Genomic DNA, 16,519 nt, shown 5'->3' on the forward strand with positions numbered 1-16,519 from the left:
TTGCGTTTTTTCTTCAGCACTAGGTGCCTGGCACTGTTATGATTTTTGCGCGGATAGCCTTGTGCAATCTTCAGATGGTCCAGTTTGTAAGCAAGGAAACAAAGGCCCAGAGGTGGGCACCTGCTAACATACGTTAGCACTGTCCTATTCCTAAGCCCCCATCCTCAGAAACTTCTCATACAGGAGACCTTTCGCAGCTCTAGAAAATGTAAACTCCACATACTACTCTTGGCCAAAATAATTTCCTAAAGCTGAAGTAAGGTCTCGGAATAGCTTAAACCAAGAAGATAAAAGCAGGCGGCAATGAAGAGCCTTCCAGCTGTGAGCCAAACAGCCTGCCCGGCCCAAGCCTGAGACTGTTTCCTATCACCTTACAACAGCCTCCCTCCCACGCACTGGGCCGGGGCTGCCTGCGAAGCCCAGCTGGGAGGCTGGTGTCAACAGTGTGAGAAGCTGCTCTGTGAGAGGGTTCCGTGGCTGTGGTGAGTTCTCCCACATGCTCTCCACCTCCGCCTCCGCCTGGGGACTGAATGACTCTCGGTGTAGGAGACCCACAGCAGCCCAATGAAAATGATCAGGATAACTCTGTTCATAAAAATCTGTTTAATAAATATACATCTTAAAAGTACCAAAATAATTACCGACAAAATACACTATGTGCACTATTTACAGGAGGGGAACACACACCTTGACAGGTAGTGACTTTTAACTCCACCCCCCCGACCGGTTTAACAACACACCTGATGGTTACATGTCACTCAACTGGCGCAGCCACAGAACCCATGGTGATTCAACCAATAAGCATAATAAATAAGAGTCCTTTCATCAAATTTTGAATAACCTTCCCCCTGAAACCCCACCAAAGGTGACATTTAAAAGAGGTTTTCTCTGAATTCCAGTGATTTTTCTTGCCCCCTCTTCCAGAGTTCACGAAAATGACAAACTGAGGGTTAATCCAGAGTAAAATGTTCCAGACCAGGCAGTGTGGCTGTAAGTACATCCCTCCCTTTTTTTTTCTTTTCTTTTTTTTTTAGAAAAATAAAACTCTCTTTTTGTACAAATATACAAGTCCATGTTCTTTTAGCTTCTTTCTGAAGCTCATAACGTCAGACGCTGGCCTCCAAGCACACAGTCATCGTAGGGAAGCTAAAAAGAGAAAAAAAGGCATGTTAAACTCGCAGGGCTTTGCCGAGGGTGCTAGGATGATGGGGTGGGCTGTTACTGGAAATAACTCAAGTATTCCTGGACTCCATTCTCTATACACTGAATGTAAATGAATTTCCTGGGCTGAGGGAGTTTTCCTTTAAGGATCCTCCTTCAACAAGAGCCAAAAAAAAAAAAAAAAAAAGACATGCTCTTGGGATTCTGCTTACACATACTCAAGCTTGAGAGGCTCATTACATTGAGACCCTCAGGATAAGGAGGAACTCTAGGAGCCTTAGAAGGGGGAGGGAGAATGGCCTCTCTCCTTTCTTTTTGCAAAGCCATGAACAAGTTAATTGGGACTCACCTCATCTTCTGTGAACTCTGATTCGGTGTCATAGCTTTCCTCATCCTCGCTCTCTGGCAGTGTCTGAAGGTTCTCTAGGGTCAGCTGGCCCAGCTGCTGCTGTATCCGGGTGCTGGGGCGGCCCCACGTGAGCTGGTACGGGGAGTAGCCCTGGTAGGTGACTCTGTTGACATCAGCCCCACACTTCAACAGGAGTGACACCAGGTCGGGATTCTGCAGGTCCACTGCCAGATGGAGGGCAGTTCGGCCATTGCAGGGCTCCTGGAACCATAAGGAATTCAAGATGCTTATGGCTGAGTTTGGAAGTTCTGCTTGCAGCAAAAGCCCTCGTATTGAGGACCAGGGTGGCCTGATGTACCCCATTTGAAGGTGTGAGGCACTGACCTGAGCGTTGACATCAGCGCCCAAGGACACCAACAGCTCCACGATGCCCAGGTAGCCATGAATAGAGGCCAAGTGCAGACACGTGTGGCCTAGAAGACCAAAAGTAAGACAGTATTATAACTACTTGTTTCAACACTCATTTCTCAAGCAGAAGCTTTCACCTATTCTTTTTTTTTCTTCATTTATTATTTTCAATTGAAGGATAATTACAATATTGTATTGGTTTCTGCCATACATCAACATGGATCAGCCATAGGTATACATATATCCCTATTCTTTTGAAGGATACATTCTTAATTTGAAGAGCTCAGAATCTGGGTTCTGAATGGACTTTAGAAAGGCATCAACTAGGCCTTTATACATGTTTTCTCCATCTTTCATATGTTGAGAGCTTAGGCCTTGCTTGGCCTCCTTAAGTCAGCCTGCCTCCCCCGTGTCCACCTCACCTGCCCTCTGATGGGCAGGACAGCCAGACATACCATTGTAGTTGGTGGCCTGCAGAATGGAGTGGAGCTGCTGGGTTCCCCGGGGCTGAGTCAGGACTCCCACACTGGCCAGGCAGCCCTGCTCACAGGCAAGGTGTAGGGGGGTATTTCCTCGAAAGTCTCGGAGCTCAGGATCACAGCCAGCTTCCAGAAGTGCCTCAGCAATTTCTGGCTGGTTAGTGATCACAGCCAAGTGGAGTGGCGTCTACAAACAGAAGAGGGACAGAAAGGATAAGCCATGGATCCAACCCACCATCTGTGTTCCCTTGAACCCCAGAGATATCTTGGTTGTGGGTGCTGCTTTTCCCAGGCGCATACCAGGGGCAAGGCAAAATACCAGAGGCCCCAGATGGGCTTCATAAAGGCCTTCCCAAATCAATGGAATTTTGTGTTCTAGAATACTGGCTGACACAGGTGTAAAAAATCAGGGCAGATAATGCCCAAACCTTTGTTAATCTAGAAATCATGTGCAAGACCCGGTTTTATCTCGGGGTCAGAGCGGGAGAGAGAGGTACGCGGCGGGAGAGCAGTACCTGCTGCAGGTTGTTCTGGAAGTTGAGGAAGGCCAGGTCTCCCTTCACTTGGCGGACCACTTCCATGGTGAGGGCCTTCTCTTCATGGATGATGGCCAAGTGCAGGAACCTGAGGGGAAGAGAGGGAAAACCCCCAGGGCTGGTGAGTGCACTGCGTGGGGCCCGGGGAGGCGCGGCCCGCGGGGGATTGCGCAAGGCCGGGGTTTCTGGAGGCCGAGGCCGCGGTGTTTTCCGCGAGGTTATTATGAGCTGAGTGTTCCTGGCAGGCGCCCAGGGACTTTCCGGCCCCCCGCCCCCCCCGCGCTCGGCGGCGGGCGCCGGCCAGACCGCCCCGCCCTCTCGCCCGGCCGGAACGCCCTGTACTTCCCCTCCCGGCCGCGCGGCGCCCGCCAGCGGGGCAGAAACTCCCGCCCCCCCCCTTATGCAAGCGGGGACTTCGCGTCCCCGCCGCCGCCCCGCCTCCGGCCGAGGGGACCCGCACGGGGGTGTGCGTGCGGGGGGTGCGCGCGGCTGCAACGCAGGGCCGCGGGACCACGGCCCCGGAAACCAGCGCCGACCCCCGACCCGCCCCCCCCGCCCCGGCCCCCGGCCCCGCAGGCAGCCGTGCACCTTTGCACAGCCTCGGGGTCGGTGCACGAACCCCGGTGCGCGGCCGCTGCGCGGGCCCCGCGCCTGGGGCTGCAGGCCCAGCGCCTCCACCCGGCCCTGCCACCCGGGCCCGCGACACTTACGAGTCTCCGTCCTCGGTGAGCTGCTGTTTCCAGGGCTCGGCGCCGCGCGGCGCCTCCTGCGGCTCGAGGCGGATCTCTCGCAGCTCCTTCACCATCTGCTCATACTCCTCGTCCTTCATGGAGTCCAGGCCGCTGTCGTGGCGGTCGTCCAGCAGCCTCTCCTTCTTGAGCGCGTCCCGGGGGCCCTCCATGGCCCAATCTTGGCCGGGCTCGGCAGGCTGGAACATGGCGCGGTGAAGGCTCGGGCGCTGCTCCCCAGGTGCACGGGCCGCGGGCTGCGCTGCGTTCTGGCTGCTCTCGGAGTCGCGGGCGGGCGGGACGACGGGCTAGGACTGTTGTGGGCTCGGCAGCGCCGCCGCGGCGCCCTATAAGCGCTGGCAGGGGATTTCTCCGGGGCGGGGTCAGGCGCGGGGAATTTCCAAGCCAGTCAGACCAGAAAAGAGAACTGGCCTCGTCCTCTGCTAGGGGGAAAAAGAAGCCTAAACCCCGCGCCCGGGTTCATCAGAGAAACTCCCTGTGATGAGCCACTGGGGTCATGTACAGGGAACTTTTTGATGAACGCCGAGTGGCTGGAAAGTCCTCCTGACCGGGCCCCCTCCCCGGGTACTTCCCTGCAACCTGCACGCAGTAATCCTGGCCCTCTGCAAGAAGCTGTCTTTCCCTGGGTTTTCCCGATTTGATCGATTTGATTTAGGGTCGTCAGCTGCTGAGATCCCAAAGACGCAGGCCTGCAGGCTGGTTCTTCACTGGGGTTTACCGACCTGCAGGTCTTTTCCGGTTTTTTTTTTAATCTTTTGAAAACGCGAGTGGAAATGTTGGCCGGGTGTAGGGATTCACTTCCCCAAAGCTCTCTGCGGGGAGGACGCACTGGTCTGTGGAAGGTGGCTGCCTCTGCCTTCCTGCCAGTACCAGGCTCTTAGCATTGTAGGCACCGGCTGAATAGCCAGCCCCAGCCCACTCTCCACTCCCACCCCCACCGCCCGACCCCTGGGTAGAAGTTTCTAAAGCTTTTGGCATTAAAAGCCTAAATGATTGCTGCTACTGCTGCTGCTAAGTCGCTTCAGTTGTGTCCGACTCAGTGTGACCCCAAGACAACAGCACACCAGGCTGCCCCATCCCTGGGATTCTCCAGGCAAGAACACTGGAGTGGGTTGCCACTGGGGAACCGTCAAATTCCTTGGGATTATCAATCCTGTTGACTGGAGGAGAGGCAAGCACTCTGCTGTGTATGCAGGAAAACGGTGAAAACAACCATGGTATTTTTCAAGGAAAGCAAGGTATGAGTCTTTGTAGCAGAGGCTGTAAATCCCTTGAAGTAAGGAAATAATTATGGAGGTCAGGTACCCTGCTCTGCACTGTGCTGCTGCAGGGAACAGACCCTGAGCATACTTCTGGGTCCTCTGCTGGGTGACTTTGCAGAAGCATTTGGGGAAGGTGGCTGAAGAATGGGTAGAGTAGTGCCTTATCCAAGATGAGGCCTTATGGATGGCTAAGAAATTAGCTGCCAGGCATAGTGCAGGAGGCTCAAGGCAGCCCATGGTGCCCTTCATCCTGCCTCTGCTGGCTCCTTGCTCTCCTGACTGGGAGAGACATGCATGGGACCCATGCTTGCCATATGGATAGCCACTCCAGGCTCACCACCCTCCTCTCACCTGCAGAAATAGAACCTAGGCTCTCTGCCCCACCCCCACCTCCTAGTCAATGAGAGGTATGCATTCATCTATTTCTAGAATTGGTCCAAGCAAAATAAAGAAACTTGGGTCAGAGTTCTTCAGAATAGGTCCCAAGAAGCCTCTGTAGTTTTGCAGAGATTTCTGGTGATTATTGCAATCATCTTCAGCTTAACTGACCATGTACTAACCAAGCCTTCTCCGTTGCTCATCTCCCCTTTCCATTCCCCTACCCCCAGTATCTGAATGTAGGGAATCTGGGTCAATGGGAGTGAGAGACAAAATATGAGGGGGAGAAAAAAGTAAAATCAAAAAGTAAAACTGTCGGGGTAGTAATGGTCATATATTAAAATGAAAACTTCTCAGGGATAGAGTCCTCTGCAGGCCTGTGATACACAAATACATAAGTATTAGGAGAGGTGCAATGGAGGCTCTAGGAGACCTCAGTTCCCAGCTTTACCTCTAGTTACCTGCATGTTAGTTGGAGAGATTAGCTGACTTTGCTATGGGATACCTGCTTTTATAATAAGATTGGGTTTAATGCTGTTTAGATTTTTCTCCAGATTAAAAACTATATTACTTGATCACGAATGCTCGTGTATCTTTGCTTAAGGGTGACCACGGCTCTTAGAAATATCATGGTATAAATTTTTGAAGGGCTCCAGCACTTTCTGCTATACATTGTTAGTTCTCAGAACTAATCTTGTAAGTAAGGAACTATTGTCCCCACTTTCCTAAAAAGAAACAGATGCAGATAAATTTACCTGGACATTCCATGGCAGTTTATCAAATTTCTATCCCAACCTGTTTAGCCAAAACCAGTCATGATATTAACACTTTTGAAAACACCTTGTGAAAATGAGACTGAATACACTATAATTTGAAAGATATGCAAAGTATTTTCTACTCCAATTGTTAGGTAAAATAGAGAGTAGATGTTCTCCCATCTGGGGATTTTCATATATAAAAAATACATTTAAAAGGTACAGAAATAGCAAACTCTGACTGCCCCGCTTACAAAGGTACCTTAGAAGACAATTGTCAGTTGCAGGTTTGAAAATAACCATTGAAAAAAACTATGCATAAGTCCAGAGTCTTTCAGGAATATGTTTCTTTGCACCTCCTGTGATGGTTTTCTGCAGCTGCTGCTGCTGTAGCCTTGGGCAACTGGGGGGTCTTTATTTCTGATTGTTTAGTGTGACACCTAGTGGTAAGATTCAGGCCTAGGTAGTCAGTGATTTGTCATGGCACCTTGGAACTTTTGAAAAGACCATGATGCTGGGAAAGATTGAAGGCAGGAGAAGGGGATGGCAGAGGATGAGATGATTGGATGGCATCACAGACCCAATGGACAAGAGTTTGAGTAAACTCTGGGAGTTGGTGATGGACAGGGAGGCCTGGAGTGCTGCAGTCCATGGGGTTGCAAAGAGTCGGACATGACTGAGCAACTGAACTGAACTTGGAACTTTTGGGAGGTGCTGAGCTTTGATGACCTGTCCCTCTAGTGGGGATTCCCAAGGAGGTACCTTTTGTTTTCCTGCAACCAGGGAGACAGTTGTGGGTAATGTGATCCAAAAGGTTTTCTCTCTGTCATATGCTCTAAAGGGTTTAAATCGGCAAACATTACAGTTTGGGTGACAGAGAACATACTGGGGAAGTCAGAAAACAGCAACAGATGGAGCAGAAGACAGCAAAACTGACTTGGTTTAGAAAGAACTTTATACACTTAAGAGTCGTCCCTACCTCACTGTGAAGCATCTTAGCTAATCTTGACCATTTTAAAGATGTTAAAACCTCTTAAAGTCATGTTAAAGCCTTTTTTTTGGCTGTGGCAGGCAGCTTGTGGGATCTTAGTTCTGTCCCCACCTCTCCAATGGAGAAGGCACTGGCGACCTACTCCAGTGTTCTTGCCTAGAGAATCCCAGGGACGGAGGAGCCTGGTGGGCTGCCGTCTATGGGGTCGCACAGAGTCGGACACGACTGATGCGACTTAGCAGCGGCAGCAGCACCTCTCCAATTGGACCTGGGCCCCAGCAGTGAAGTCCTAATCACTGGACTGTCAGGGAATTCCTTTCTTTTCTTTTCTTTCTTCTTCTTCTTTTTTTTTTAATATAAAAGGCAAAAGAATAAGTTAGCCTTGAAGTGGCTCACGAGCAGCCCTGGAGAAGCAAGCATCATGGACAGGATGCCCAGTGAAGCTTGCTTGCTTCACTGCCAGCAGGAGCCACCCCCATGGGAAAAGGAACACCATTAAGGCCTGGGGACGGGCTGCAGGCACTTCATGTGCTCTTCCTGGGTGGGGCATGCACAGTGTGCACTGAACCTCCTGCCTGAAGTGTCCAGTGGCCTGGCAGCGTAGAGATTTTTCTATACGTTCAACCAGGTGGTCCAGCATATTTGACTTTTCTTAACAGCGTGGGTCGGGTGTCCTGTGTCAGTGGCCAAAACTTGTTTTAGCTCCAGCAAATCAAGCTCCTGAAGAAGGCTGTCCATGGCTCCCTGCGGCTAGGCTGGAAGAGGGAAGAGCTATGACAAGAGCCCCGGAGGCCAGCAAGACAGGCAGGCTGCTGATGGATGCCCCGCTGTGAAATTCTGAATTTATATTCTGCCTCGAATCCCAGTCTTCTTTCCTCCTTTGGTGGTTAGCAACCATTTCTGTCCATCCCTCTCAGAACCTGGGGCTCCCATGCTCTGGAGCATTCTCCATTGAAAAACAGCTGTCAGAACTTTCACAGTGACCTGAAAATAAGACTGTCAAAGCCTTCAGAGGTTTCTTTAGCTATAAATCCTGCAGTTTAATGGGACTCAAAGTTTGAAAGGGTCCTAAACTCCTTCCCGTACTTTCCAGTAGGGCCCAGGCAATTTTTGCAAATGCATGACGCTGGCCACATGAGAGGGAATGGTGACATCTCTGACTGAGAGTGTCTCTCACACTCAGCTCAGATAATTTTTGCCAAGCAGCACTTGAAGTTCAGCACTGACATGCCATCGTTAAAGAGAAAAAGAAAAATCAGAAAATGGATTTTAATGTGAAAAATCTCAAATCTTAAAGCTTTGTAAAAAAACAAGCAAAATGCATTTCTGCATCCTTTGACTAAATCGAGCCTGCAGGCCCTGAGTTTATAACCTCTTTTTCAGCCAAGGTATGATGATACTTTGGGTACTTTGGGGCAAGGCACCTGCCTTTGCCTCCCTTGGCAACATCAGGATTCTCCTCTCCTGTGTAACTGTAACCAGGGGCTGAGTGGAGTGTGTCCCTCCAGGAAGCTCCATCTACCCCTGCAGGCAGGGCTGGAATCGCTGGAAGAGAGTTCTCTCTTGTCCCCCATAACTTTCAACACTATCCTGTAAAATAAGTGTAATGAATTCAACATAACTCTGATTTTTCTTACAGAGATTACCTAGGTTTTTAAAAAATACTCATATGGTTTCAATAAACCTCTCCTTGAGGTGTTCTGCTCGGCAGGTCTGCCTGTTGGATAACCAGCTGCTGCCAGGGGTGGGGGTGGCCCTCACATGTTATCTGTGGCCAGAATGCCTGGTTCTCCCTTTCGGCTGTTTGTTGGCAGTAACCAAGCTACAGGTGTGAGGGTGGTTCATGTTCTGTTGTGTTTAGGGAGGAGGACTTGGATTAGGGAGGGGGTGGAGGTTTAAGAGCACATTGCTTCTTCTGCATGCCTGTATGTTTGCTGCTGTTTCTTGTGTGTAAATTGACTCTGAGTTCAGTCAGGGCACAAGGCGGCGGAGCACTGGGGCCTCTCCAAAGGACGTGGGACCTAAGAGAGAGGAGGTCCCTGCTCTTGGTACATAATCGGGGAGGAGGTCATGACCCCTCTCAATGTCAGAGCACCTCCAGAAGCTGTATGGGGATGTAGACGTTTTTATTTTTCCTGTGTGGTCTAAAGTTTTGGGAATGGTTTAGGTCAAAGGTAAACAGAATCATAGCTGCATCACAAATAATCATAGATTTGCTTCAGTTTATAAATAGAGTAAGGATTTAGGAACCTTAATCCTTAGCCCTTTCTTGTAATCACCAAGATAATGTCTTGCCCAAACCTCCTTTTTGACCCTCTGTTCTCTGAAGTAGAGCCCCAGATAAGTATTGGATAAGTATTAAAAATCAAAATGTGTCTTGGAGTCTTCTCTCTGAGGCTGTTAATGATGGATACTTATAAAAAAATTGATTCTGAATGTTACTCTTAGGCTTTTTATTTTTAATTTTTCAATTGAAGTCTAATTGATTTACAATATTATATTAGTTTCAGGTATATTCATATATGTACATGTATAATGTATATATTTCATATTATTTTCCATTATAGGTTATTATACTAAATATTGTTCCCTGGACCAAACAGTAAATCCTTGTTGCTTATCTATTTTATATGTAGTAGTATATTTTTGTTAATCTTATACTCTTAGGCTGATTATTAGATGCTGAAAACAAATGAGGGACAGAGAAAGAGGAAGGGTTCCAAACAGAAGCCGTGAGCAGGGAGAAAGGGGGAAACTAATGTGGGACATTTTCCCTTTGTTGCTGAGTCTCAGCCATCAGAATCCAGTCCCATGACTGTGACATATTCCCTCTGGATAAATCACTCAGCTTGGCTCCGAAATGCTCATCATTTCCTATATCCCACGGCTGTTTATATAGGCCACAGTTCAGGGATTATTTTAACCAAGAACACCGGCATTTTCAGCAAATGAGGCAAATGTATGCGTCACCAAATCTTTAATGCTAATATTTGAAAAATGGGCCATTTAGAAGAGAATATAAAGAGCACAGGAGACAAGTAATCCGTGTACCCCTACGCTCACTGATTGAAACTCAGGAGGCTCGGGGAACGTGCTTAGGGGTGAGAGCACGGGTGCCGGTCTCGGTAAATAATCTACACAAATGTGATGATGGAGAGACGCAGGGAAGCCCACGCACAGCCTGGTGACAAGGTAGGCTCTGCTGTCTGGAAGGGCTCAGAGTCACCCCCAGGTGGCCAGGGCATCAGGGCAGGAGGGAGAGGGCAGGATGAGTGTTCACAGGAGAGAGAGGAGCAGCAGCTGAAATTCGGGGTGGAGTACAGAGCCACAGTGGAATTTTCCTGCTGGAATGGCAGAATCCAGACAGGATGAGGAGCTCAGTATGGATGGTATTGTCTGCAGCGACATCTTCAGGCCGTCCGTGGAATAACTTCTCCGAGGACCCACATTTTCTTAAGGATGGGATTTCCGGCAAGTTGGGTGGAAGATGTGCCCAGGGACTGGGTATTTAGGTGTGACTCGAGTGCATCATTTATCACAGTTCCCCGGAAAGCTGTGCATACTCCTGCTCCTGAACTCCCTCTAGCCGGTCAGTTCAGTGTATCCTACTTTTGATATGACTCCAACCCGTGTCCTTTTGTTTCCATTGTCCCCATATTACTGTAGGCCTTGTTTTTTGACAGTAGCCTCTCAAGTTATGTATACTAAATTTACTGAACACTTACCATGGCTGGCACTTGATGTACTTTATCCTATTTAATCTTCAGAAGCGTTGTCCTAGATGGAGATCGTTCTCTGTTTTGAAAGGTTAAGTCACTTACCCAGAAAGCCAAGCCAGCATTCAGACCCATCCCCTGTGTACACTCTGACAATGTGGCTTGACAGTTCCTACTTAAAACTTTTTCAAAGGTAACGGCACAAATTATGTGTTATATTTTCTGTAGTAATAAAAATATATAAACACAGAATTTGCACTTGGTTGAAAAAGTGGTTAAAAAATTCAAATAGTATCAGAGGGTTACAATGAGACAATTACATTTCCTTTCACTAACACACATTTTTGTCCTGTTATTTCCTGTAACAGGATCTCTAATGACTTACCATGACCTGCAGGACAGAGTCGAGCTCCTCAGGCAGGATTCACAGCCCTCCAGAGTTAGAGTCCGCCCAGTTTGGCCACCCTGGTCCCCATTTCTTCCCAGCACCACCATTCTGCTCCTGGGGATCTGGTCTGTATTGGGATATATCCTCTGCTGTCCTTCCCTGCCCAGGGACCAGCTTCCTTCTACTACTTCCTTGCCAGGACCTTCCCTTTCCAAGAGTCTTTCCCTCTGTTCCTTTCCCCAGAGGACTCTGGCCCGTCTTGAATCCTTCTGATTCTTATGGCCTGGCTTGTACATGGGGTCTGAGGTCACACGTTGACTCTTACTGCTTAGTTATTGCTCGGTGTCCCCTTTCGACTCTAGTTGGACACAGAGATGGGGGTGGAACGAGCCCTGCTGGGAGGGGTGGAGAAAATTCATGTCTTCTGTGTTTCTTTTGTTCAGTCCATTGTTTAAAGTGCCAGCATCCTCTTTTCAGAGCTAACATAATTGTTCTGTTTTAAAATGGTAATTTTAAAAATATTTATTTATTTTGCCTGTGTCGGGTCTTAATTGCAGCACTGGGGCTGCTATCCAGTTGTGGTGTGTGGGCTGCGTAGCACTCTGGGCTCAGTACCTGTGGAGCGCAGGCTTAGTTGCCCCATGGCATGTGGGATCTGAGTTCCCTGACTGGGGATGGAACCCCCTTTCCCTGAATGGGAAGGCAGATTCTTAGTCCCTGGGCGACCAGGGAAGTCCCGATACTTGTTCTTCGACTCTTCTGTTAATACCTCATTCTTCATCCAATCAACTCTTCTCTGTCTGGAAACTGTCTCAAGCTCATCTGGTCCAGCTTCTGCCGTGGAGTAAGGTGTTACCACTCTCATTTTACAGAGGAAGGAAGTGTTGACTATGAGGAGGACAGGGGGCCAACCCAGAGCCATTCTAGAACTCAGCCCATCAGGGGACTAGAGCATTAATAAGAGGAGTGAAGAGACTGCAAATAGACCTAGATGGTGCCTCACTTCTCTTCTTTCCTCTCTGCTCCATGAGGGTACCCTCTAAGGTGGGACCCAGGATAAATAAGGCAGATGACTCCCCCTCAGAACCCTCAGTACAGAGATAGATGAGGTCCTGGAAGCTTGCTTATGATTTAGTCCAGTTCCTCAGCACAAGAGATCAAAGACTAAGTTGAGGCAGAAGCTCTAGGTTACAGGAAAGATAAGCATTTGCCTAGAGTATTTCCCATGGCAGAAATCCTTGGGGGACATATTGGAATGAGGAGAAGAAGGCTGAATGGGAATCAACCTAGTTGATTGAGAGGTTGCCCAGCAGGGCGGTGCCTCATCAGAGCTCCCATCAGTGGACTGCAAGGCTGAAGGCCTATGGACACATGGTTGGGCTGGACCCAGTGGAGGGATAGCTGTCCTTCCAGGGTGATCTATTAGAAGCAGGAACATTTTCAACACAAAATATATCTCAAGAGCTTGACCTTGTATCACAAAGCATACAGCAACTAACATTAAAAAAAAAAAGTCGCTCAGTCACGTCCAACTCTTTGTGACCCCATAGACTATACAGTCCATGGAATTCTCCAGGCCAGAACACTGGAATGGGTAGCCTTTTCCCTTCTCCAGGGCATCTTCCCAACCCAGGGATCGAACACAGGTCTCACCCATTGCAGATGGATTCTTTACCAGCTGAGCCACCAGGGAAACCCCGAAAATATGGAACGCTTCACGAATTTGCGTGTCATCCTTGTGTAGGAGCCGTGCTAATCTTCTCTGTATCATTCCAATTTTACTATATGTGAGGTGGAAGCAAGCACCAACTAACATAATCAGTACTTAAAAAGCCCAAGAACGATAGATGGTGTGTCATATACCTCATTCAGGCAACATCTAGAACAATTCATTTCCCAGATGAGTTTTCCTCCAAGAGCAAATCCTAGTGAGGAGTTCAGGTCATTCAGTGCAGGCTCTAAATCTCAAGAGCCGGATCACAGAGAACTTCATTCAAATAACACGACATGTGACCATACACAAGACAGTTTTGTAAAAGAAGTACAGGGAGGCTTAGATGTGTTAGATGTCAGGGCATCTTTGCAACTTTCCACTGTTAAAGGTTTTTACCTTCTCACTTCAAGTCTGTCTTCTCACTTCAGGTCTAGCAATTCATCAGGCCAGCCCTGGGTGATTCATCTTGGCAACAGCAGGATTGAAAATTAACATAGAGGTGCATGAGAGGGGTGCTGTCTGTAGGGTGTTGAACTGAGGCTAAAAATAGGTGGGGGTTCCTGGGGAAGGCTCTTTCGTGGCCACAGGCACCACAAAAGGAAAACTCACAGGGGAAATCTGCCCACAAGAGAAGACAAAAGCCCCCGCCTCTGTCACCCCTTTTGCCCCACAGGAAAAGCTCGAGGTGACAGTGAATTTGGTGCTTTCAAAATGTCACAGCCCCCACAGACAGGCTGGCCTTCCTTCTTACCCCAGGCCTCCCATCAGAGTCTTTCCTGCTGAGCAAATTCGCTTTCTTAGTTTGTGATCCAGGATCCAGCATAGACGTCTGTCCCAAACTGCCTGCGGCTATGTTTAGTCAAAGGACTGGTTACGCTAAAGGAAATGTGACGTACTGACACACTTGACTAATACGAAAAGAGCAGATCCCTAGAGAAAAAGTGTTGTGTATATAAAGGAAAAAAAAACATTAATTTGTCAAGCGTTTATTAAGCACTCTTCTGCCAGGCACTGCTGGTGTCTGAAGATACACACACAAAAATTATATATATATATATAGGTTCCTGGCTGTTAGGGAACTCATAGGCTGCTAGGGAGAGAATCAGATCCAGGAGTGATTTGAGTAAGGAGTGATAAAGGCTGAGGTTGAAGTAAGAACAAAGTGCTCTGGGAGCATAGAATTAGGGAAATTAAGGCAGGCTGTGAGGGTTGGTCAAGGAGTTGTTTTTTTTTTAACTGAAGTATAGTTGATGTATAGTATTATGAAAGTTACAGGTGTCAAATATAGTGATTCACAATTTTAAAGGTCATGCCCCATTTATAGTTATTGTAAAATATTGCCTATATTCCCTGTGTTGTACATATATCCTGGTAGCTTATTTATTTTATACATAGTAATTTGGATCGATTAATTCGCATACCCTATATTGCCCCTTCCGCCTTCCCTCTCCACACTATAACCACTTGTTTGTTCTCTGTGTCTGTGAGTCTGTTTATTTTTTGTTATATTCACTAGTTGGTTGTATTGTTCTAGATCCCACAGATCAGTGATATCATCCAATATTTGTCTCTATGTCTGATTTATTTCACTCAGCATAATACCCTCCAAGTCCATCCATGTTGTTACAAATGGCAAAATTTCATTCTTTTTTCCTGATGGAGTAGTATTCCATTGGGTTGTATTCCATATATATGGAATATATATATGCACGCACACACACATATATATCAGTCCTAAAAGGAAATCAACTCTGAATATTCATTGGAAGGACTAATGATGAAGCTCCACTATTTTGGCCACTTGATATGAAGAGCCGACTCACTGGAAAAGACCTTGATGCTGGGAAAATTTGAAGGCAAAAAGAGAAGGGGAAGCAGAGGATGAGATGGTTAGTTAGCATTATCAACTCAATGGACATGAATTTGAGCAAATACTAGGAGATAGTGAAGGACAGGGAAGCCTGTGGGACACAAAAAGTCCTACAAGACTTAGCGGCTAAACGACAAAAAATATATATACACCACATATTCTTTATCCCTTCATTTGTTGCGGGCCCTTAGGTTGCCTCCAAATCTTAGCAGTTGTAAATGATGCTGCTGTGAATATTGGGGTGCATGTATCTTTTCAAATTGGTGTTTTTCTTCCTTTCAGATGTATACTCAGGAGTGGAATTGCTGGGTCATATGGTAACTCTGTCTGCAGTTTTTTGAGGAACCTCCCATACTGTTTTCCATAGTGGCTGCACCAATTTACATTCCCACCAGCAGTGTGAAAGGGTTCCCTTCTTCCCACATTTTCCCCAGCATTTGTTATTTGTGTTCTTTTTGATGATGGCCATTCTGACAGGTGTGAGATGATAAAGGACAGGTTTTAAGGGACAAGTGAAAGTCAGTCAGAAAAGTGGGGAGAAGGCCCAGGAGAAGGTGGAGTCTGTGGAGAAGCGCCCAAATGTGAAACAAGCAGTTGCACGTGGGCTGGTGTGGGGCGGGGAGACAAGAGTGTGGGCAGGAAGGAGATGAGGCAGATCCATGTGACTGAGCAGAGAAGCTGGAACAGTGCCTTGAAACCTATGGAGAGCCCCTGGGGGGTTTTGTTTAAATTAAAAACTTTTTTTTCTTTTTTTTGGTTGCACCGAGCAGCATGAGGGATCTTAGTTCCCCACCTGGTGACTGACCCCAGGCCCCTTGCAGTGGAAGTGCAGAGTCCCAACTGCTGGACCACCAGGAAGGTCCCTGGGGGGTTTACGTGGTGGCTGCCATCAGTGTGCTTTGGGGGACAGTGTGGCAAACAGACTGGAGAGGATTAGGCATGAAGCTGGCGGCCAGTGAAAGGCAGTGACTGGGAAGTGAGGAAAGAGATGGCTAAAGAGATCCCAGAGTGGGGACAGAGAGGATGAGAGGCAAGGAGAGAGAAGGAGGCATCAGGAGCTTCTAGTTCCTGACCTGGGCTGCTTAGTGGGGAAATTGGAAGAAGAGTGGGTGGGGGAAGTGATGGGTTCTCTGTTGGGTGTTTTAATCTCAGGGGACCTAGAAATGTGGAGATTTCTAAGAGAATAAAATATTTGGGAGTCGTCAGCTTACTTGAGAAATAGCTGAAGTCAGGGTGAAGACAAAGTCACCCAGAATTGCGTGTAGATTCTAAGAATCAAGATGCGAACACCAGCACTTAAGAAACTGAGGGTAAGAAGCCAGCAAAAAATCTGAGAACAGCTCAAGAGACGGGAGGGAAATCGGAAGAGGGGCTGTCCCAGAAGCTGAAAAAGGCGAGAGGTATGAGAAGATGGTCATTGGAAGAGGAGTCCAGTGTGGCAAGATTGTGTGACTGTACAGATTGCTCACCAATTCAGGAAACTTGAGAAAAGGCCAGATTGAAAGAAAATAAAGTTTTCCTTATGATAGAATGTTGAATTACTTCAAATACACATTTATAAGGTTAAGTAAAGAGGTCCTTCAGGGCTGTGATTGCAAGATTTACCAGTAGTACGTTGAAATCATGGAAGAAAAATCTAGCAGCTATTTTATTTTGTAGGTGAAGAGACAAGGTCGATGAGGTTAAGGGATGTACCCAGCTAAGGGATGTTGGATGTGACCAATTTAGGTCACACAACTAAGTCGACCAGGACTAGAATCCAT

At 47.7% G+C, this 16,519-nt stretch overlaps 1 protein-coding gene and 1 non-coding gene across 2 annotated transcripts; both read right to left on the reverse strand.

Annotated features, from left to right (window-relative positions):
- Window positions 1-588: 588 nt before the first annotated feature.
- Window positions 589-11,423, reverse strand: NFKBIA (NFKB inhibitor alpha). The gene is made up of 7 exons (XM_069558743.1): window positions 11,170-11,423; window positions 3,644-4,101; window positions 2,913-3,021; window positions 2,374-2,584; window positions 1,895-1,983; window positions 1,511-1,771; window positions 589-1,146 (listed from the first exon to the last, which is right to left on the reverse strand). The coding sequence occupies exons 2-7, from the start codon at window positions 3,868-3,870 to the stop codon at window positions 1,099-1,101; spliced, it is 945 nt and encodes a 314-aa protein (XP_069414844.1). The 5' UTR covers window positions 3,871-4,101; window positions 11,170-11,423; the 3' UTR covers window positions 589-1,098.
- A 1,448-nt stretch (window positions 11,424-12,871) lies between these two features.
- On the reverse strand, window positions 12,872-12,978 carry LOC138424056 (U6 spliceosomal RNA). The gene has a single exon (XR_011250626.1). It is a non-coding gene; the product is annotated as a U6 spliceosomal RNA (small nuclear RNA).
- Between the last annotated feature and the right edge of the window lie 3,541 nt (window positions 12,979-16,519).

This window comes from Ovis canadensis, chromosome 18 (genome assembly GCF_042477335.2).
Source record: "Ovis canadensis isolate MfBH-ARS-UI-01 breed Bighorn chromosome 18, ARS-UI_OviCan_v2, whole genome shotgun sequence".
NCBI lineage: Eukaryota > Metazoa > Chordata > Mammalia > Artiodactyla > Bovidae > Ovis > Ovis canadensis.